The 23,491-nt window shown below is 45.4% G+C and overlaps 1 protein-coding gene across 1 annotated transcript in view; it reads right to left on the reverse strand.

Moving 5' to 3' along the window:
- The window catches only part of LOC117368835 (sialic acid-binding Ig-like lectin 8), a 96,908-nt gene extending 73,740 nt beyond the window's left edge, over positions 1–23,168 (reverse strand). Inside the window, exon 1 of the mRNA XM_033962580.1 lies at positions 23,055–23,168. Coding sequence (XP_033818471.1) covers positions 23,055–23,106 — 52 coding nt within the window. The 5' untranslated portion in view covers positions 23,107–23,168. The remainder of the gene's footprint in view (positions 1–23,054) is intronic.
- Between the last annotated feature and the right edge of the window lie 323 nt (positions 23,169–23,491).

Here is a 23,491-nt window from a genome sequence, read left to right on the forward strand (position 1 = left end):
ACTTTTTTATTATTCAAATGTTTACGTTGTCGCTTTGTTTTGGAATTATGATTCATCCATGGGTACACATACCCTTTAGTGAAATCCATTTCGTCCCTACGGAACTTTTTGATTTTAAATTGTCGCTGTTCCGCTTTGTATTTGTCCATAGCGGAAGTATATTCCCCAAATGATTTCTTAAATTCCTCTTCTGATTCCTGTTGTTTCATCTGGTCCAACTTAGTCTTCAATTCGTTTTGTTGTGTTTCAATAATGGGGGCCAGAGCATCAATAGTGAGGAGCATAAGATCAATGGAGCATCTGGTTAAAGTTTCATTCCAGTTTTTAATATACTCCACATTTTCATGAAATCTCGGCTCTTTATAAAGTCTTAGACCTCAAGATACTCTCCTAGTGTGACAATATTCGACTAGCTTCGAGGGAGAAGTCAAGTACGGTGGAAGTGGGGGGGCGTGTGCTGGACAAGATGGCCGCGAGTAGCTGGCGTTGAGCACTCACGCAGGCTCTGAGCATGCCAGCTTTTACCTGATGGTTAAACGAAAAACTAAGCTCCGGGTTTTCCCGGAGGAATCTTCAGTGGCAGCTGCGGGCCCAATGGATGCTTTCCTCCAGCGTGGGGCCGGAATGAGTCATCCGGGGTTTTCTTCGGCTGGGAGAGACGCGCTGGCTGAGGCGTCAGATCCCTCCCTCGAAGTAACATCGCTGTCTCCGGAGGAGCGGAGTCCTCCGAGTCGCCCGGGGGCGTCAGACCAGCAGATGGAGGTCGGAGCGCCCCAGGGTGTTTCCTCACCAGCGCAGCCGAGATCGGGAGACGTCTCGGTTAGCGGTGAATGGAAGCCAAGTGGATTATCTGAGCACTCGGAGAAATTGAAACTGCAAATTCATCAGGATTTCTTGAAATTGAACGTATCTCCAGCTGAGGTCTCAGGTAACTTATTTGCAACAGAGGGTCAGGGGTCTGAACTAGTTCCCATGCAGAGGCCCAAAGTCTTCACTATGGAAACATTATGGGAAGCAATATCTACATTACAACTCTCTTTAGGATCTCAAATGCAGCAACTTACCACAAGATATACAACTGTTTCTGAAAATATGGAATTGAAAAATAGACTATCTAGTGTGGAAACAAAAGTGGATGGACATGAGACCAGAATAAAATCTGTGGAGTCCCATGCCTCGGTGTGGGTCAGGGATAGTGGAAATCTTAATTTTAAAGTTGAAATGCTGGAAAACATGACCAGAAGATGTAATCTTCAGATTATAAATTTTCCAAAACTTTCAACTATTTCTCCACAAGATATGTTTAAGAAATACCTGAAAGAGAGAGGAAGTGACGTCATCGCCACAGATGGGAGCTTGAACTGAGAGCTCCGTTCGGGCCGGCGAAATAACTATCATTTCGGTGTGTAAACAGCGCAAATTTTTTTGTCCCCGGGGGCTGGTGAGGTGTGCGAAGTCACAGTGACCACTATGGCAACGCGAAAAAAGTTGCCTGGCGACAAACCCGGCCAGCGCACGATGGAACAAGCGCTGAGCCGGGCTGCACGTGGCAGCATGGGTCTTTGGACTCCCCCCCGAGGGACTGGATTGTTGAGTCTTGCTCCTTGGGAGAGAGTTTTGTGGGGGTTATATACTACCTGGTTTGGGATGAGACGGGAGGGGGAAGTTGAAGGTTTTGGGTTTGTGTTATATGGGGGGAATACATTCCTCATATTCTAGAATTGATTATGTTTTTGTGGAGCGGGGACTACTCCGGAGGGTGGAGTCCGCGGGGATTGAGTCCCTCACGTGGTCGGACCATGCCCCGGTGTGGTTGCGATTCCAGGGGATGGGTGGAGGCGCGGGACGGAAATTTTGGCGTTTCAATGATAGTCTTCTAGATGACCCAGAGGTGGGAACACAGATTGAAGGGTGGATACAAGAATATCTAGATGTAAATGTGGAGTGTGGAGCTTCGTTGGAAGCGGTTTGGGAGGGGTTAAAGGCTACCCTTAGGGGCAGATTGATAGCCCTGTCGTTGGCCCGGCAGCGTAAACGGCGGGAGGATGCGGCGGGCCTGTTGAAGGTGATTGGTAGGTTGGAGAGTTTGCATAAGCGTTCTCCTTGGGATGTGGAACTGCGGGAGCGCTTGTTTCAGGCCCGTCGGGATCTCCAGGCTCTAGACTTAGACAGATTGAATCATAACTTACAGCTCCTCCAACAGAGATATTTTGAGTTTTCTAATAAAGCTAGTCGACTGGTTGCACATCGTCTTAAGGTGCGACAGACGCGCAACCAGATCTTTTCGCTCCGGGCGGCCTCTGGGGAGGTGTTACAGACTGAGGATGCTATCCGGGCCCGTTTTGTGGAATATTATTCCCAACTCTATACTCCGGAAGCTCCAGGGCCCTCACAGGACCCGGACGCTTATTTAACCTCAGCAGAGTTGCCCCGGATCGCACAGGCTGATGTGGCGCGGTTGGACCGCCCTCTTACGTTGATTGAGGCTCGCAATGCGTTGCGCTCTATGAAACTTGGTAAGTCGCCTGGGTTAGACGGTTTTACCGTTCGGTACTATAAATGTTTTCAAGATCTGCTGCTGCCTCCTTTGTTGCGTTTTCTTAACTCTTTACAAGGGAATAGTGCCCTCCCTTACTTTATGCGCTTGGCGGGAGTGACAGTGTTGGCTAAGGAGGGGAAGGATCCCCTCCAATGTGTTTCCTACAGGCTGATATCCTTGTTGGGGGTTGATACTAAGATCTTCACGTGAATTTTGGCGGACCGATTGATGAGTTGGATCCCTCGGCTGATCCATCCAGATCAGTCGGGCTTTGTGGTAGGCAGACAGGTGGGTGATAATACTCGTAGGGTCTATAACTTGTATGACTGGGCCAGGGGGGGGGGGGGTGCGAGAAACGGTGTTTTTGTCTATCGATGCTGAGAAGACGTTTGATAGGGTATCTTGGCCTTTTTTATTTCAGGTCCTGGAGTCTGTGGGTTTGGGACCACGAATGCGGGACTGGATTCGGGTCCTATATAGTGGACCTCTGAGTTGCATCAAGGTGAATGGTGGTTATTCGGAGACTTTCTCTCTGGCAAGGGGAACCCGTCAGGGGTGTCCCCTTTCCCCGCTCCTTTTCGCTTTGATGGTGGAACCCCTGGCGCAGCGAGTGCGGATGAATCAGGATATTAAGGGGGTCACGGTGCCGGGAGGTGATTTTAAGTTGGCTTTGTTTGCGGATGATATTTTGTTTACGGTGGAAGACCCTGCAACTTCCCTGACGGCTATATTGAGGGAGTTGGATATTTATGGTGGGGTGTCGGGATTTCGGGTCAATGTTGGTAAATCGGAGCTTCTCAATATTAACTTGCCTGCTGACCGGGTATCCTATCTCCGAGACCGGTATCCGTTTCGGTGGGTTCAGCGTTCTTTGCGATATCTCGGGGTTTATTTTGGACCGCCGGGAGTGGATTTATATGACCTTAACTTTCCTCCGCTCTTTCGTCGTATTCGCCAAGATTTGCTTAATTGGAAAGATCTGTATTTCTCTTGGTTGGGCCGGGTGGCCATTGTGAAGATGATGATTCTGCCTCGTTTGTTGTTCTTATTCCAAGTATTGCCTCTTTGGGTGGGTAGAAAAACGTTAGAGGGGGTTCAAAGGCATATCTTTAATTTTATTTGGGCTGGTCGGCGGCCAAGGGTGAATAGGAAGGTCTTATGTATGGGGAGAGGGGATGGGGGGTTGGGGGTTCCGGATGTGGTGAAATATTATCAGGCTGCTCAGCTGCGCGCCCTTTTAGAATGGCAGACGCAGACGCCGAAACCGTGGGTGGAAATTGAGCAAAGTTTAAGTGATGGGGTGCCTTTGTTGCATCGGCCGTGGGTGCCTGGTAGGGTGCGACTGGTAGGGGAGGTATCCTCGGTAGTGACTTCCTTGAGGGTATGGAATCAGACCCGATCTTGTTTATTGGGGAGTAGGCGACATTCCTGGTATACTCCGTTGAGACATAACCCTGACTTTCCACCGGGAAGGGATGGGGGAGTGTTTGCAGACTGGGAGTCACGGGGCTTAGTTTGTGTGGGACAGTTGTGGGACCCGGTCCTGGGCGGTGTTAGACCCTTTACAGAACTCAGGGGCAAGTTTGGGTTTGGGATAAGGGATTTGTTCCCCTACCTACAGGTTCTCCATTATATCAGGACCTCGGGTCTTCTGGGAGACTTGAGGGGTGGCAAGATGCCCTTTGAGCTGCTATTAGGTCCAGTGCTTCGGAAGGGAGCTCTCTCTGCGGTATATAGGTGCCTTAATTGTCGAGGGGCTCCCCTTCCCTATATGAGGGCCTGGGAAGATGATTGTGGTTCGGCTATTTCCTGGTACACTTGGGGTGACATATGGTCGGAGATCTCCTCGGCAGGTGTAGCTGCTTTGCTGATCGAGAATGGTTACAAGGTCCTCTTTCGGTGGTATTATACCCCTCAGGTTGTGGCTCGTTGGTAGGGAGGTGCGAGTGTCCTATGTTGGAGAGGCTGTGGGGAAGTGGGTACTTACTTTCATATGTGGTGGCAGTGTGGGCAGGTGTGTGGATTCTGGACTGAGGTTTTTGTTCGGGTATCCCGGATCTTAGATGTCCAGATACCGGCTGATTGGCGACACGCCTTGTTGTTTTGGCATCAATTAACATAAGAACATAAGAACATAAGCAGTGCCTCCGCCGGGTCAGACCATAGGTCCATCCTGCCCAGCAGTCCGCTCCCGCGGCGGCCCAAACAGGTCACGACCTGTCCAAATCACCAGAAGGGGCCCCCATGCCACCTTGGTTTCCTATTGAGTCCTATCTTCCCATCAAAGTCCTAGCCCTCCGGTCTTGCACATGCACGACCTGGTCGGGTTTCTATACTTATTTTCTGGTTAGCTTTCTCAGTATCCCACGATCCCTTTATCCCTCAGGAATCCGTCCAGTCTCTGTTTGAATCCTTGTATCGTACTCTGCCCAATCACGTCCTCCGGTAGCGCATTCCAAGTGTCCACGACCCTTTGGGTGAAAAAAAACTTCCTTGCATTTGTTTTGAACCTATCTCCCTTCAGTTTCTCTGAATGCCCCCTCGTACCTGTTGTCCCCTTCAGCCTGAAGAATCTGTCCCTATCCACCCTCTCTATGCCCCTCATGATCTTGAAGGTCTCTATCATATCACCCCTGAGCCTCCTTTTTTCCAGAGAGAAGAGCCCCAGCCTATCCAACCTCTCGGCATATGGGCAGTGTTCCAGCCCTCTTACCAGTTTTGTTGCTCTCCTTTGGACTCTCTCAAGTACCGCCATGTCCTTCTTGAGGTACGGCGACCAATATTGAACGCAATATTCCAGATGCGGACGCACCATCGCTCGATACAGTGGCAAGATGACTTCCCTCGTCCTGGTTGTTATGCCCCTTTTTATGATGCCCAGCATCCTGTTTGCTTTTTTTGAGGCCGCTGCGCACTGTGCAGATGGCTTCAGTGATGCATCCACCAGCACTCCCAAGTCTCTCTCAAGACTGCTTTCTCCCAACAATGCCCCCCCCCCCAATTTGTAGTTGAACAACGGGTTTTTTTTTCCCTATATGCATGACCTTGCATTTTTCCACGTTAAAGCGCATTTGCCATTTGTTCGCCCAGTCTTCCAGCTTGTCTAGGTCCCTTTGCAGGTCCTCACACTCCTCCCTGGAGCTAACTTTGCCGCACAGTTTGGTATCGTCTGCAAATTTTATAACCTCGCACTTTGCCTCCTTTTCCAGGTCATTGATAAATATGTTGAAGAGTAACGGCCCCAGCACCGATCCCTGCGGCACACCGCTCGTGACTCCCCGCCAGTCAGAATATTGGCCCTTTACTCCGACCCTCTGCAGTCTACCCGACAACCAGTGCTCTATCCATCGGTGCACATCCCCTCCCACCCCGTGGTTCCACAGCTTCCTAAGCAGCCTTTCATGTGGCACCTTGTCGAAAGCCTTTTGAAAATCGAGGTAAATGATGTCGATGGGTTCCCCATTGTCCACCCGACTGCTTATTCCCTCAAAGAAGTATAGAAGGTTCGTTAAGCATGACCTTCCCTTACAGAATCCGTGCTGGCTTGTTCTCAGTAGGCCATTTCTCTCAATGTGCTCGCAAATGCCGTCCTTTATTATAGCTTCCACCATCTTCCCTATAATTGAAGTCAGGCTCACCGGCCTGTAGTTCCCGGGGTCACCCCTCGATCCCTTTTTGAAGATAGGTGTGACATTCGCCAATTTCCAGTCCTCTGGTACCTCTCCAGTTTTCAAGGATAGGTTACAAACATGCTGGATTGTGCCCGCTATTTCTTGTCTTAGCTCCTTCAGAACCCTCGGGTGGATCCCGTCCGGACCCGGTGATTTGCCGCATTTTAACCTGTCTATCTGTTTGAGGACATCCTCCTTACTTACCTCTATGTGCTCCAATTTCTCAGCCTGTTCCCCACTCATGAGCTCCTCTGAGTCCGGTATATTAGATGTGTCTTCTCTCGTGAAAACCGACGAGAAGAACGTGTTCAGCCTCTCAGCTACCTCTTTATCCTCTTTAATCACTCCCCTCCTATCCCCATCGTCCAGCGGCCCCACCTCCTCTCTCGCTGGTCGTTTCCCCTTTACGTAACTGAAGAATGCCTTGAAGTTTTTCGCCTCCCTGGCCAGCCCCTCTTCGTATTTCCCTTTTGCTTTTCTAACCTCTCGGTGGCATTCTTTTTGGCATTTCCTGTGCGCCTGGTGATTTTCCTCCGTTGGATCCTTTTTCCATCTCCGGAAGGATACTTTTTTGTCGTTTATTGCCCTCTTTACTTCTGCTGAGATCCAAATCGGGTCCTTTGACCGCTTGTTCTTGCCGCCTTTCCTGAAACTGGGGACGTACATTTTTTGTGCTTCCTGTAGGGTGTCCCTGAATAGGGTCCAGGCGCTTTCCACAGTCTCCATCCTAAAGATGTTTCTGAGCTTCCTCCCCACCATTTCCCTCATAGCAACATAGTTCCCCTTCTTGAAGTTGAGCGCAGTTGTTGTGGTCCTCCTTACTATGGGTGTCCCCCTTTCTAAAGTGAATCTGATCGCATTGTGGTCACTGTTGCCTAGTGGTCCTCCCACTTCTACCCCTCTTGCAGGCCCTCCTAATCCGTTCAGGATGAGGTCAAGAGTAGCACTCCCCCGCGTCAGTTCCCTGATCAGTTGCTCCATAAAGCAGTCCCTCACAGCTTCTACAAATCCTGTTTCCCTAGTGCAGTTGGAGTGACCCGTACTCCAGTCTATCCCCGGGTAGTTGAAGTCCCCCATCACTGTTACACTTCCAGTCCTGCACTCCTGTCTCAGTTCAGCTTCCAAGTCGTGTCCGACTCCTTCCGGCGCACCAGGTGGGCGATAATATAGCCCCAGTTTTATGTCTGCACCCTTGTTTCCCGGCAATTTGACCCATAGCGATTCCAGCCCTTCTGCCTTCGTTGCCATATCCATCCCGACCGAGTAGATAGAGTCTTTTATATATAGTGCTATGCCTCCCCCCTTGGCTTGGGGGATTTGGCTTGGGGTGACTCTTTATTTTGTAAGTTGGCATTCACTACTGCTAGATTGGCCATTGCCTCTTTGTGGAATCAGGCGCTCCCTCCCACGTGGGCCCAGGTGGAGCAACGCTTGCTTAATTGGCAGAACCTTTATCACTTAACGGCTTTGCGTCATGGTAAATTACATGGCTATGCTCATATCTGGTGTAGTTTTCGGGCTTCTGTGGGGGTTTGTGGCAGGGGAGGCTAGGGGATTTGGGTTGGTTTTGGAGTAGGAATGGATGGGCGATACTTGGGGGGTTCCCATAACCATATTCCTTTTCACGTTTTGGTTTCTGTTTGGAATGGATTGTTTCTCAACCTTATTGAGAGCTGTAGGTATTGTGTTATGTCCCTGGAGGGGTGGGTGGGGGGGGTATGGGCTGTGATTTGGTGGGTATTTTTGACTGCTCTTATTAGTCTGGAGGAATTGCACATGTTTCTGTTGTTATTTTGGAGCGAGGTATTTTGCTCTATGTATCTTTGTTCTTGCATTTCCTGTGAAATTGTACAGTTTGGAGTGTATTTCAATAAAAGCTTTTCATTGAAAAAAAAAGAAATACCTGAAAGAGATTTTGAAAGTGCCCGAAACTTCTTATCCACCCCTCACTAAAATATATTATTTGCCAACTAGGACTTTGGGTCAGGAACCAGGCCAGCAGAATTTGTCTGCTGATAGTTTGGACCTAACAAATTTCCTTTAGATACCCTAGATGCCACATCTTTCAGCTATGCTGATGACATCACCATAATCCTCCCCTTCGACCCATCAGAGACCACCACCACAACAAAGCTAGAAACAACCTTAGACACAGTAGAAAAATGGATGATGGATCACAAACTAAAACTAAATTCTGAAAAAACAAAATTCCTTTTGCTCGAAAAAGCCCAAACTCCTACCATCACTGAACTGAAAATCAAAAATACCAAATACCCAATACAACCCGAACTAAAACTCCTAGGAGTTACGATAGACAGATGTTGCACAATGCAGCCCCAGATCAACAAAACAACCCAGAAAGCTTTTCTAACCATGAGAAATCTCCGTAAAATCAGAAAATTCTTTGACCAAGCACAATTTAGACTAATCGTCCAATCCCTAGTCTTAGGTCTGCTGGATTATTGCAACTCCCTATATCTTCCTTGTCCAGCCACTATGATAAAACAACTCCAGACCATACAAAACACCGCCCTCAGATTGATCTACTCACTCAAAAAATATGATCACATAACAACTGCCTTCTTAGACTCTCACTGGCTACCCATACAAGCACGAATCCAATTCAAATTCCACTGCCTGATATTCAAAGCATTACACGGCTCTTCCCCCTCCTATCTAAACAACCGCTTAAACCAAATCTCCACCTCAAAACACAGAAGAACCTCAAACCCTTTCGCCTTCCCCCCACTCAAAGGCACACAACGCAAGAAAATGTTTGACAACCTTCTGGCAACACAAGCAGCAAAAATCAACCATTCCATCTCCACTCTTATGACAATATCAGACAACTTCAAAACATTCAGAAAAGAAATCAAAACCCTGCTTTTCATAAAATTCATCCAAATATCTTAACCCCTCCTCTTTTACCTCCAGAAGATTCACCTACCTTCAGATAACCTTCCCCCAAATTACCCACCTTAACACCTTCCAATTAAACAAATACCATAAATAGATTGTAACCTACCCTCTCTAACTGCATTCCATATGTATTTTTCATACAGTTCTTCACTGTCAGTTTAATTTCCATCCTATAAGTTCACATAGAATTTTTCTTTTTTCAACCATCTTTATTTTCTCTTCTTTATTAATTTCCAGGTACTTTAGTTAGATTGTGAGCCTTCGGGACAGTAAGGGAATTTTTTAAGTACATTCTTACTTCTCATTTATAATCTTAATGTATATTTTCTTCAAACTGCTTAGAACCTAACGGATGTAGCGGTATATAAGAAATAAATTACATTACATAATGAACCACCGGCAACTGTGACGCTACTAGTACAGTTTGCTATAGACTCTGACAGAGAATGGATGCTTAAGATGTTTTTTAAGTTTAAGGACCATTTATGACAAAAACTGTGAGAATGTATCCTGATGTGTCAAGATTGACCCAAAAGAGAAGAAAACAGTTTCTCATTTTGAGACCGAGGGTCATACAGTTGGGTGCCACGTTCGTACTCAGATACCCCTGTAAATGTGTGATGGTCTATCAGGGGAATAGACATGTTTATTTTGAACCTCAGTAGTTGATAAAATTTATTTCTGCAAAAGAGCAAAGTTAATATTCCCGAGAGAATTGTAGTTACAACCCGCTTAGTTTAATTAGGTTCGTTGCCCCTACTCAATACCATCTGTATTTTCTTAGTAATGTTTGATTTAAAATTCAGCGAAAGTAGCTTTCTCCCCCTTTATTGAGGTCTAATTTCTCCAAACCAGTATATTTAGAATTATAAGGGAAAATTTTTCCTAATGTACTGCACTATTGTTATTTTAATTTACCTTTTTGATTATTATGTAACAATGGTTGAGACTGGTATTGGAATATTTCTTTGAATTGACTGTTTATTATGTCAAACTATAAATCTAGTTATCCTACCGTTGTATCAGGCAATGGTGCATCTGCATCTGGAGTACTGCGTCCAATATCGGTCGCCGTACCTTAAGAAGGATATGGCGATACTCGAGAGGGTTCAAAGGAGAGCGACATATTTGATAAAGGGTATGGAAAACCTTTCATACACTGAGAGACTGGAAAAACTGGGGCTCTTTTCCCTGAAGAAGAGAAGACTTAGAGGGGATATGATTGAGACCTATAAGATCATGAAGGGCATAGAGAAAGTGGAGAGGGACAGATTCTTCAAACTTTTGAAAACTACAAGAACAAGAGGGCATTCGGAAAAGTTGAAAGGGGACAGATTCAAAACCAATGCTAGGAAGTTTATCTTCACCCAACGGGTGGTGGACACCTGGAATGCGCTTCCAGAGGGTGTGATAGGACAGAGTACAGTATTAAGGTTCAAGAAGGGATTGGACAATTTTCTGAAGGAAAAGGGGATAGAAAGGTATAGATAGAGGACTACTACACATGTCCTGGACCTATTGGGCTGTCGTGCGAGCGGACTGCTGGGCACAATGGACCTCTGGTCTGACCCAGCAGAGGCATTTCTTATGTTCTTATGTTCTTCATCAATCTAGCAAGAACCACATTGAGCTCCCAAACTACTGGAGGTGGTTTGAGAGGTGGTTTGACATTAAAAAGTCCATTCATAATTCGGGAAACCACAGGATGAGCAGAGAGGGGTTTCCCCTCCAGTGGCTGATGGAAAGCAGCAATTGCACTGAGATAGACTCTAATGGATGTTGATTTGAGGTCTGATTGAGATAAATAAAACAATCCAAAACTGAAGATAAGGAGGTAGACTGAGGCTTCTTGTGAAGAGCTCACCAAGCAGAAAACCTAGTCCATATCTGGTTGTAACACTGTCTAGTGGTAGGTTTTCTGGAAGCCTCTAAAATGTCTGCTATAGATTGAGGAAACCGTAGGCTGTCAGTTATGTTGAGAGGTACCAAGCTGTCAGGTGCAGAAACTGCAGGTTGGGATGAAGCAGAGAACCCTGACTCTGTGTAAGCAGAGATGGAAAAACTGGTAGAAGTAGTGGCATCCTGCTGCTGAATTGAAGTAGAAGGGAGAACCAAGGTTGTCTGGGCCACCGAGGAACTATTAGAATCATGGTGGCATGGTCGTGTTTGAGTTTGACGAGTGTCTTGAGAATTAGAGGGAATGGAGGAAACGCATACAGAAATTTGTTCATCCATTCCAGAAGAAAAGCATCTACTTCCAGGCAGTGAGGAGAGTAAATCTTGGAGCAAAACGGAGGCAGCTTGTTGTGGGGAGACGCAAAGAGATCTATTTGAGGAGGTCCCCACTGAGAAAAAAATGTGATGGAGTGTCCATTCATGAGGTTGTAGAAGATGACTCAATTTGTCCGCCAAAAAGTTTCTCTCTCCTTAAATGTAGACTGCTTTCAGAAAGATGTTGTGAAAAATTGCCCAATTCCAAACCTTCTGAGCTTCCTTGCAAAGGGGAAGGGATCCTATTCCTCCCTGCTTGTTGACATAGTACATGGCTACTTGTCTGTACGAATGAGGACTACTTGATCGTGAAGAAGATGCTGAAAAGATTTGACAGCATTGAAAATCGCTCTAAGTTCCAACAGATTTATGTGACTTCAATCTGTGATGGACCAATGTCCTTGAGTACGGAGACCATCGAGATGAGCCCCCCAAGCGTAGGTTGAGGAATCTATCGTGAGGACCTTCTGATGAGGGGGCGTTTGAAACAGTAAACCTCTGGAGAGATTGGAAGAAAGCATCCACCAATGGAGAGACTGTTTGAACAAAGGAGTCACTGGCAAATGGAATGACTGCTTGTCCACTCTCATCTCTCTTGCCCCTACTTATCAATCCTTCAGGAAATCTCTCAAAACATACCTCTTTGATAAATTCCTCTAACCCCCGCCCCCCTACCAAACCAATAATCCCAACCTCGCCTCCCTCCCTTACCCTTACCCTCCCCAGTTGCACCCCCCATGCAACAATTATTGGATCATTTTGTAATTGTTCACTGGTTTATACCAAATAATTGTTAACTATTCTCTGCACCTGCAATGCATAAATTGATCTGAACTGTTTTCTGATATGCTGTAACTTCGCTGTAAATGTACAGTCTCTTAACCTGTAAACCGCTCTGAACTGATTTGTGGTATTGCGGTATACAAAAAAATAAAGTTATTAAAGTTATTATTATTAATGTTCTGAGAGAGAGGATCAGAAGCCTGTGCCCATTGAGAAGCCAGGGTCCACTGAGGAATTCTGAGGTGAAGTCTGGCAAAAATAGTCACGTGAACTGTAGAGGCTATGTGACCTAGGCGATCCATCATGTGTCTCGCTGAGAGTGAAGTGAGGGGCAACACTTTGTGGCAAAGTTGTATGAGAGTATCCTGACGTTGAGGAAGGAATGCTCTGAGTTGCACTGTGTCCAGCACAGCTCCAATGAACTGTAGAGTTTGATAGAGCTGTAGCTAGGATTTAGGAAAGTTGACTTCAAATCCCAAACATTGGAGGAACCAAATAGTCCATTGGGTCGCTGCAATAACCCCCTGAGATGTTGAATCTTTGATAAGCCAGTCGTCCAGGTATGGGAAAACCTGAAAACCATGGCTGCGCAGAGCTGATGCTACTACTATTAGGCACTTGGTGAAAACTCTGGGAGATGATGCCAAGCCAAAAGGTAGCACTCAGTATTGAAAATGATGATTTCCCACCCGGAATCTAAGAAACATGCAGATCGCTGGATGAATGGGAATGTGAGTGTAAGCCTCTTTGAGATCTAGAGAGCATAACCAATCGTTGTGATCCAATAGGGGATATAAGGATGCTAGAGACAGCTTCTGAAATTTTTCTTTGACAAGAAATTTGTTGAGAGCTCTGAGGTCCAATATAGATCTTCCGTCTTCATTGGGATAAGGAAGTAATTGGAGTAAAATCCCGTGTTCTGCTGTTCGAGGAATTTCCTCAATTGCACAGAGATGAAGCAGAGCTTGAGCTTCCTGAAGAAGAAGGGTGAGCTGCGACGAATTGGAAGGACACTCTCTTGGGTGGAGATCTGGTGGAACCTGAAGAAATTGAAGAGAGTAACCCTCCCTGATTATTGTGAGGACCCAGAGGTCAGATGTAATTAGTTCCCATCATTGATAAAAATGATGGAGATGACCGCCAATGGAAATAGGGGAAGACAGAGGCAGAAAGATTGATGATATGCTCTGTGTTAGATGGTCAAAAAGGCTGAGTGGACTTGGGCGCAGCAGGACCCTAAGTTTTATGCTGCTGTTGTTGTTGCTGTTGTTTCTTAGGCGGCGGCCTTGAATAAGGTGCTGACTTCTGAGGATAACACCTCTGATAAGATTGGGGAGGCCTTTAACTCTTAGCAGTGGAAGGCTTCAGTCTAACTACAGAGGCAAACGATTTCTCATGCTCAGATAAGCACTTTGTGGCTGCCTCAATGGAGTCAAACAGCTCATTTCTCTGACATGGAATGTTGGCCAGTTGATCTTGCAGGTTTGGATCCATGTCTACAGTGCGTAACCAGGCTAAACGACGCATGGCCACTGAGAACACAGTGACCCTGGAGGACATTTCAAAAGCATCATATGCAGCCTGAACCATATGCATGTGAAGTTGACCTCGCCCAACTCCTCTACGCATATGTCCTCTCCAGAATGGATTACTGTAACTCCCTATTTAATGGACTAACCAAAAATAATCTCAAACGCCTCCAACGTGTCCAAAATGCAGCTATCCGCCTCCTACACAACCTCAACTACCATGATCCCGTCTCCCCAGCACTCCGCGCTGAACACTGGCTCCCAATTAGCCAGCGCTGTGCTTTCAAGGCCCTAGCAGTAGCCCACAAGAGAATTTATGCCACCACCCCCTCCTACATAAAATCTAAGCTTCCCATCTACACCCCCACTCGCACCCTCCGCTCAAAATCGGAAATACGCCTATGCATTCCCCCTGGAAGGTCCCTCCTCTCAGAAACTGCCCGCAAACGATCCTACAGCCACTTCATCCCACATCTCTGGAATAAACTCCCCCCCCAACTCAGGCAACAGAACTCTTTATTGACATTCCGTAAAATGGTAAAGACCCTCCTCTTCAACTAAAGGTCTCCCTCAGTCTACACCCCCCCTTAAACCCCACCTCTCTCTTCTCTCCCCTATTTAACTTCTCCTAAATTTCAGTATAGTCCTCTCTTAGTCTGTACTCTGATAAATTGTCTGTACTCTGAAAAATTGTTTGTACCCTGATAAATACTGCACAATCTTGTATGTCCAAGCATCTAAACCTATTGTACATCTTATTTGCCTAATTACTTCTACTGTGTATGTTTACTTGTAGACCGTTCTGAGCTACTGGGAGAATGGGATATAAATCTAAATAAATAAAAATAAATAAAAATAAAATAGTAGAATGCTTCCTACCTGCCAACCAATTTCTGATCCATCTGTGTACATCTCCTTCTACCCCATGGTTCTTCAGTTTCCGAAGTAGGCGTTCATGAGGCACCTTGCCAAAGGCTTTTTGGAAATTTAGATATATGATGTCAATGGGTTCTCCTCTATCCATCCGTTTGTTAATTCCTTCAAAGAAGTGCAATAGGTTTGTTAGGCACGAACTCCCCTTGCAGAAACCATGTTGGCTGGTTATCAGAAGTATGTTTCTTTCAAAATGTTCATCGATATTGTCTTTTATCAGCGCTTCCACCATTTTCCCCAGAACCGAGGTCAGACTCACTGGTCTGTAGTTTCCTGGGTCACCTCTTGATCCCTTTTTAAAGATGGGCGTAATGTTGGCTATCGTCCAGTCCTCCGGGATCACGCCTGTTTTCAGGGATAGATTGCAAATTTACTGCAGTAGTTCCACTATCTCCTCCATTAGTTCCTTCAGAACCCTTGCATAGATTCCATCCGGACCCGGGGATTTGTCAGTTTTTAGTTTTTCTAGCTGCCTTCGTACATCTTCAAGGATCACTTCCATGCATGTTAGTTTTTCTGCTTGATCTCCATTGAAGATTTGCTCGGGTTCCGGTATATTGGATGTGTCTTCATTTGTAAATACAGACGAAAAGAACATGTTAAGTCTTTCTGCTACTTCTTTCTCCTCCTTCACTACTCCCTTCTGTCTCTGTCGTCCAGCGGTCCCTCCTCCTCCCTAGCTGGCTGCTTCCCTTTAACATATCTAAAGAATGGTTTGAAATTTTGAGCTTCCCTGGCTAGCCTCTCTTCATACTCTCTTTTGGCTTTTCAAATCACACGGTGACATTCTTATTGATACTTCCTGTGCTCTTTCCAGTTCCCCTCAGTTCTGTTCTTTTTCCATTTCTTGAATGAATTTTTCTTATTGCCTATCGCTTCCTTCACTATTTTAGTTATCCACGCCGGGTCTTTTGTTCGACTCTTTTTGCACCCCTTTCTGAATCTGGGGATATACAGATTTTGCGCTTTGCTCACCGTGTCCTTGAAAAAAGACCAGGTATGTTTTACCGTTTGCCATTTTTTGGAAGTGTTCCTAAGTTTCTTCCTTACCATTTCCCTCATTGCTTCATAGTTTCCTTTCCTTAAGTTGAAAGTTGTCGCTATGGTTCTCTTTCCTTTCGGTATTCCTACTTCAACCTTGAACTTGATCATATTATGATCGCTGTTTCCCAACGGTCCCATTACTTCCATTTCCTTTGCAGGTCCCCTTAACCCATTTAGGATTAGATCCAGAGTGGCATTTCCTCTCGTCAGTTCTCTAACAAGCTGCTCCATGAAGCAATCTTGTGTAGCCTCCAGGAATTCTGTCTCCTTAGCACATTTTGAGCTTCCAAGACTCCAGTCTATCCCAGGATAGTTGAAGTCTCTCATAATATATAGGGCTATTCCACCTCCTTTCTGTCCTGATTTGTCCTGGTGATAGAGCTTGTACTCCGACAGTGCTGTATCCCATTTGTTTTCTTCATTCCACCATGTTTCAGAGACTGCAATGATGTCTATGTCTTCTGAATCAGAAGAGGGATGACCCTGTTGAGGTGAAGGTGAACAAGAGCCCCTCTAAGTTCCCCTTACTGCAGAGAAAGAAAGTGAAGCCTCTCTGGAATATTGGTAGTGAAGATCTGAATCCATAGGCAAAGATGTGGAAGAAAGTCCACTCCTGGAATGAGGGGAAGCAGAAAGCTTTCTTTGTGAGGAACAAGCTGGTGAAGAAAATCTCGCAGGAGACAAACTTGACTGGTAAGAATCCTGTGGCTGCCGAATATGAGGTTCCACAATAGATTTTCTCAACAAGGGAGTTGGTGGCCTCAAAGGGTCTTGATGCCCTGATGAACGAGGTCTGCATGAAGAAGAAGACCTTAGTCTAGACAAATGTCTCAACAGATGGTATGGAGATGAACTATGCCTCAAAGAACAAGGTATTGATTGAGTTGAATCCAGTCTCAATGAAGAATGTTGAGGTGTCCTCGCCCTGTGCCTCGATGAAGGCGATGCCTTATGTTGTGAGGTAGGACTGGAAGTTGTGACATTTCCATCCCTAGGGATGAACCTGTCATGGTTTAAGTCCTATGCTAAACTAGTTCCCAGAGGCAGGAAACCAGTTGAATGTAGAGCCCAGAGGCTATAGAAGCCAGGACTGCCTATCCTGAAGGGAATGAGCTTCACTCTGACCCAGAACCCATCCTTGAGCCAGAGCCTGTCAGGAGAGCAAGCTCCCTTAGAAAGTTCAGTTTAGTTCCTAAACTGTAATATACCCAGTGAACTGAGATGGAGCCAGAGAGCATACAAACCTGTGCCCCAGCCACATAAGCTAGGGAGTGGCTTTAACAGTTTAAAACAGCTCCTTCATCTTTTCACCACAATCCATGAACCATTGGGACTCTATCCTGAAAACTACGCTTTCTGAAATAGATTGGGAACTTTTCTGGTCTTCTACAAATCGTCCTATTTTATCCTCCAGAGTTTCGCAATCAATGTTCTTTATTATGTGGAATGCAATATGGACCCCATTTCGCATGTGGAAAGCGAAGCTAAAACAAGACTCTACCTGCTGGAACTGTTTGAAAGAGCCTGGAACTCTTGATCACATGCTTTTTCACTGCACTATGGTTCATTCCTTTTGGGTTCGTATTTGGGATACCATAAAATGTATTACTAAGTGTTCAGAAGAGATTTCCATGGACATTGTAATCCTTCGTTCTCAACACCCTTGTTTTGCACAATCAAACTGTCCACCTAAACTCATTGACACCATGTTTGTAACAGCTCTTATGCATATTTTGAAAAACTGGAAATCATCCTTGCTGCTGGACTACACCTTTTGGTGGAACTCTTTGAGCATGTACCACAAATTTGAATCTTATGCATATGAGAAGAACATGATTTCTCGATTCTCCACAAACTTGGTGCGAAATAAATCACCTTGGTCATTCTTAGATTCATATGTTCACTCTGCCCCGTAGACACTTCTGCCTCTCTATCTCTCTCTTTCTCTTTCTCTCTCTTTTATTTCATTCTTCCTGCTTTACTGTCTTTCCTATATCTTTCATTAGCAGTTCCGCATACTCTGGATCCTTTTTGCTAGTCTGGTTGTATACTAATGATTGTAGATACGGATTTTTTCTACACCAATGTTTCTTATTCAGATTCTATGTGTTTGAACTGCCTTCTGTACATTTCTTATAATATTCAATAAAATTATTGAACTAAAAAAAATAAAACAGCTCTCAAAGAGTGTGAGGCAGGCAGCTCAGGAAGACCTGGCAGATAGGACTCTTCTGGCTAGGCAAGTGCAAAGCACCAAGCAGGAGCTCATGGAATGGGAAGGCCCTGCACTCCACGGTACTCCAGAGCTGGAAGCCCCAAAAGAAAATATGGAGATAACAGCCTTTGAAATGCCTGGGGACACAGCAGAGCAAATGGATGTGAGTTTGGCAGTTTCTTGCCAGTTTTTTTTTTTCTGAGGTATTTTGCTGGGACAATGTGCTGAATGAACTGGTTAACAAAGAACTGCATTTAAGAAGTTTGTTTTTCACAGCAGTGGGGGCTGGGCTGAAACTGGGCTTGGATTGTGCAGAGCCCTAATTAAGTTGCTGTACACCAGCTAGGACTGAGCACTAAGGAAGCTGGTATGTTTTTGTTTGCTGCATTGCAACAGGGTGACTTCCAGAATTATGGAGTGGGTTCACAGAATACCTCGGTTAGGGAATTTTGTGGGTGCTTGTTAAAAGCTGTTATTAAGAGTGACCCCAGCAATTCTGTCTCAGTTCCCAGGAACTGGAGAGTTGATACGGCCTAGAGAGGCAACAGTGTGGAACTGTGATTCTATAAGATTTTTTTTTTTCTTTTGGAAACTGCAAGAGCCTGGTGAAGAGCAGGACTGTGTTACTTGAAGCCCAGGTCTCTAGGAAGAGGAATAAAAGTGTTTTGGTGTTTTTTTCTTTTTCCTGGTTTGGGGCTGTATGAGGCTGCCCAGGATATTATTATGAACCTGAGGTTACTTACCTGGGAGAATTACTGGAGTTTGTTTTGAGAATACAAACTGGCTATCATGAACTGTTTGCTTGTGGGATAAAAGCCAGTAGAAAAGTTTTGTTTTGTTTTTTTTTTATTGCGGATTAAACCTATTGCATTTGTCTGAAGCATTTTGGAGTGGTTTTTTTTAGCATTAAACCTGAGAACTGTTTGCTTTGTAGGATCTCCCTCTTTGGGAGCTGCGCTAGGGCTTGTGCTGCCACCTGTCGGCGGTCCCCCACAGTCACCTTGTGGGCCCAACTGGTGACAAAGTTGAAGATCGAGTTTGAGACACTTGAAAGGGCTTGGCCCCTTGTCTAGAGTGTTCAGATTGACCTCGAGGCACTCTCAAGGACTCAACTCCTTTTAAGACTGCTGAGTGCTCAGGCTGGACTGCAGGAAGCAGGGTTGAGGCAGGAGTCAATTTGGCAAGCATGTTACCAAACTCCTGATGTAGAATAGTTTCCAATATATTCTGCAGAACTGGCACAGAGACCACTAGAGCTGATACAATTGGTGTGGCTATAGACTCAGAGGAAGACGACCTCGAAGAAGAGTGCTTCCTCGATTTGGAGACCCGCTTCTTCGGAAGCCTCGAAGCAACTGGTGAAATGGGCTGTGACTCCTGAAGGAGTGGCTTAGCTAACTGACCTGATGGAGACACTGAAGATAACGGCCCCTCCGGAGACAATTTAGCAGATTTCGCCAAAGATGAGGACTTCCCCATTGAAGAAGGCTTTAGCGAGGTCGAAGCTTTAAACCCCGCAGAAGGCTTTGACGCAATCGAGGTTGAAGTTGCAACCAGGGCTGAGGATTTGGTTGGAGGAAGATCCATGGCCCCCCAAATTTTTTCAAGTTGAACACGTTGTTTAAGGGCCCAATTTTGAAGTGTAGCACAGTGGGTGCACAATTCCGGACTTATGTGGGTCAGTGATAGAGATCGTGCGTTGACACCGGCTACACTTGTTGAACCCCATGACCGGCCGAGACATGGAATGAAAAACAGCCGTGGCCAAATTGAAGTCCGCAGGCTGAGGCCGCAGAGTAGGCCCCGCCATGACCCGATGAAAAAAACAATAAATTCCTTTTTTTCTTAACACGCATACACAAATGACCCTGTAAAAGAAAAGAAATGCATGAGCCGCGGTGTAGAGAAGGCACGAGTTAAGAACTAACTCTCATGCAGAGCCTTGAAATGAGGGCTTCTCAGCTCCACGGAAAACTTATAACTGAGGAGATGCGTCAGGCGGGAAGGTACTCACGCATGCGCGGTGCAGCAGTCGCAAACTTTCTAAAACTTCTTCAAGCAAATCTGCTTGTCAAGCTGTCTGCATCAGGGCTCCGTGGTTGACGTCACCCATATGTTGAGAATATGCTGCCTGCTTGTCCTGGGATAAGACAATATACTGCTGAATTTCTTTCCTTCTTAGAAGACATAGATCTAGAAATCCTGTCCTTCCAAAAAACTTACAACAAAGGTTATCAATTTGATTTAGACCTGAAATTAGTAAACAAAAAATGGTCCCAAGTAATATGGTCAGACCATTACCTATCACATTTCACAATCTATTGGCCAGAACATCTAAAAGGACAGAAACAAGAGGAAAAATAGATAACATTTTATTCTGGCATAAAATGGACAAAACAATGAATGATCAAAATGGAATACTAGCCATCAACAAATGGAATGAAAATGTCAATGAAATGCTAGACGAAATAACTCCAAAATGAAAAAAGAAGAAATATCATTCAGAAGAGGTTCCTCCTGTTCACAGACAAACTGCTATCACGGAAACAGAAATGTAGAAACTGGAAAGGAAATGATACAAGAATCAAAATGAAGTTAGGATAGCAAGGAAAAAAAAATATAAAACCTCATATATAAAAACCAAACAAAATCAGCCTAAAGAAAATACTACACTGAAAAAATAGTAAAAGAAAAACTAGACCTGAGAAAAACTGTTTTAAATAATGAATTTCCTAGCAACACCAACAGAATGAACAACTAAATCAATAAGGGTCTGATTCTATAAATGAGCGTTCCGATTATAGATGGCAGTAGTCATCCTACCACCATCTGGCAGCCAGTCGGGACACATGTTTTTAGAAAAAAAAAAATTCTTGAGGTAGGACACCTACATTGTAGGCATTTATCATGGGTCTAGATAGATGGATAGGAACACCTAAGCTCACCCGAGGCTGGGTGTGCACATGGGTTTTGCCTGGAAATAGCCTTGGGTGAGTTATAGCGGCCCTAGGTGTCTCCCTAGAGCCACGACAGATGCCTGAAATGTAGGTCAGCAAAATGCCTAAGGGAGGGGCCTTAGCCATCTGAGCCAATCAGGGCCTTAGGCCCCTCCACAGTGCATCCCAGGATGCAATGGGAAGGGAAAGGTCTGCCATTTTGAAGAGGCTGGCTGGAGGGAGTAGGCATCCCTATGGCTGGCTTTCTTCAAAAAAGATACAGGGGTGGGGGAGTTGGGGTGGGCGTCATGAGGTTTGAGGGGGTCTTGGGGTGGGATTTTGAGGTTTGGGAGTGCCGAGGTGTGAGTCTTGAGGTTTGGAGGTGTTGGGAGATATTGAGGTTTGCGGGTGTCAGCAGTTGGGAGGTTAGAGGGGTTCAGGGGAGGGTGTCAGCAGGAAGGAGTGGGCATCCCTCCTGCTGGGCTACAGCAGGGGAGTGTCGGGGGTTCAGAGGGGTGTCAGCAGAAGGGAGTGGACATCTCTCCTGCTGATTTCGGGAGTATGTGTCGTGGGGGGCCTCTGATGCAGCCAGCTCAGCTGATCACAGCAGGGGTATTTTCCCCCTGATCAGCTGAGCCTTGAGCTGGTAGGACTCTCCAAAGCGCGGCTTCGGGGAGTCATGCCAGCTCAGCTGATTGGGGATTCCCTTGCTGCAATCAGCTAATGGTAAGGGATTTATCAGAAACGACGCGATTCTCTAACCAGTGCCTGTGACATGGGAGATGGTTAGAAAATGAGGGGATTAGGTGTCTGTTTTTAGGGCAGACACAATAACAACTTCTACTGACTAATACTCCACTGAAACTGGAACCATATCTGAGAATCCTAGGGATCGTATTTGACAGGTATTTATCCTGGAAAGCACAAGCTTTAACCAAGAGACTATTTCGTACACTGAAGAACCTGAGAAGGATTTGCCACTGCTTTGAAAGAAAAGCCTATTAGCTCCTAATCCAATCACTGGTATTATCTCAGACTATTGCAACATAGGCTGCAGAGTAGATGTACACACAAAAAAAAACTACACACCCTCCAGAATATAGTAGCAAGGCAAATATTCTCAGCAAGATATGAGAAAATGTCTCCTTTATACCTCAAACTACACTGGCTGCCCATCAAAGCAAGATGTGTCTTTAAACTATTGTCACAAACAGTCCTCAGAGTGAAGCTACCCTATGACAAACCTGTTCTGGCGTGTCCCCTATAACCAGGGGAATCTTCAGGACTTTTGTTTGGCCCTAGGTAACTGCCTAGGCCTGGGAGAAAACAAGGTAAATACTGGTTTCAAGTTACCACAACTCAGACCAAGTTCTTCAAGAAAGAATTGCGTATTTATTCTGACCTTAGAAGTCAAAAAGGTATAACACCAGGGCAAATATTTGTAGAATTTCATTCAAAACAAATTCAGTTGCAAAGGAAAAATAAAAGTACAAAAGCAAAAATCACATACAGATTGTCTTGCCTGAATTCTTATATTCTGCTTCAGCAATGAATTTCTAGGGTTGTTCAAAACATATTCCAAACTTCCTCTCAGCAGTATTTGTCTTGGAGGAAAGAAACCTAGATTCTCAGCATTCATGTAAAGTTCAAAACAAACTCTTATAACAGCCAAGATTAGATACCCTGCCAGTCAGCAAGCAACAGCACAGCTTTGCAAAAGGGCTCCCAGTATCTGCAGCTACCTCTTGGAACACTCTGCAGCTGTGGGAGATCAGGTAATTATGTGAGGTTGCAAACCATTGGACCCCTGAGGAAGGCGTGTTCGCCGATACACGGACCGTGTAGGGTCCGGTTGGATTTTTATCACAGTATTTTTTATCATTGTACTTTTTTAATTGAATTTTCATGGTTTTATATATCAGTGTTTAATAAATTATCTCCAGAACATCAGTATCCACAGTTTTTGTTTTTGTTTTCACCAGCAAACGGCAGTCACAGTATTGTTTTTTCAAACAGAAAAAAAAAAACCCATTCATACAGTTCCTAAGTTTCTTAGCCACAAACTTCCCTTTAGGAAAACAAGCTATCTACATGCAGGTCAGTACAGTTTTTGTACCCAAAATAATAGATAGCTCAAAGGCAGCAAAAATACTTAAAGCTTTTCTGGCTTAGAAAGGGACAAAACACCCCCCAGTTTTCCAGCTACTCACTGACTTTCAGTTTGTGTCCATGAGCTCTGCCTGGCTCTCTGGTATAGGGCCAGCATCTTGCACTTCCATTCCTTCTACACCTTCAGGAATCTGGAAGTCAGAAGTAGGGAGGCTTTCTTCCACCTCCTGCATTGACCAATCTGAAAACTCTGCCTCTGCTGCTTGATCCCAAGGCTCCGGCCCTGCCTTGGGCTGCTGGAGTGACTCACCCTCGTCACTTGCTCCTCCCCCTGCTGTCTGCTTCAGCCTGCTTTTAATCAGCCCAGAGCCAATCCCCTTCAGCCTGTAGAGGGGATGGGCTTTGGTTCCCATACAGGCTTTTCTTGTTTGTTCTGCCTGGGATTCCTAGGCTCACCTAGTTTATCTCTGGCTGCCTTAGCTGACTTATGAACAGCCTGCTGTTGCTGCCAGTCTGCCTGCCCCTGATCCAGATCACCACTG

The sequence above is a fragment of the Geotrypetes seraphini genome, chromosome 11 (genome assembly GCF_902459505.1).
Source record: "Geotrypetes seraphini chromosome 11, aGeoSer1.1, whole genome shotgun sequence".
Taxonomy (NCBI): Eukaryota; Metazoa; Chordata; class Amphibia; order Gymnophiona; family Dermophiidae; genus Geotrypetes; species Geotrypetes seraphini.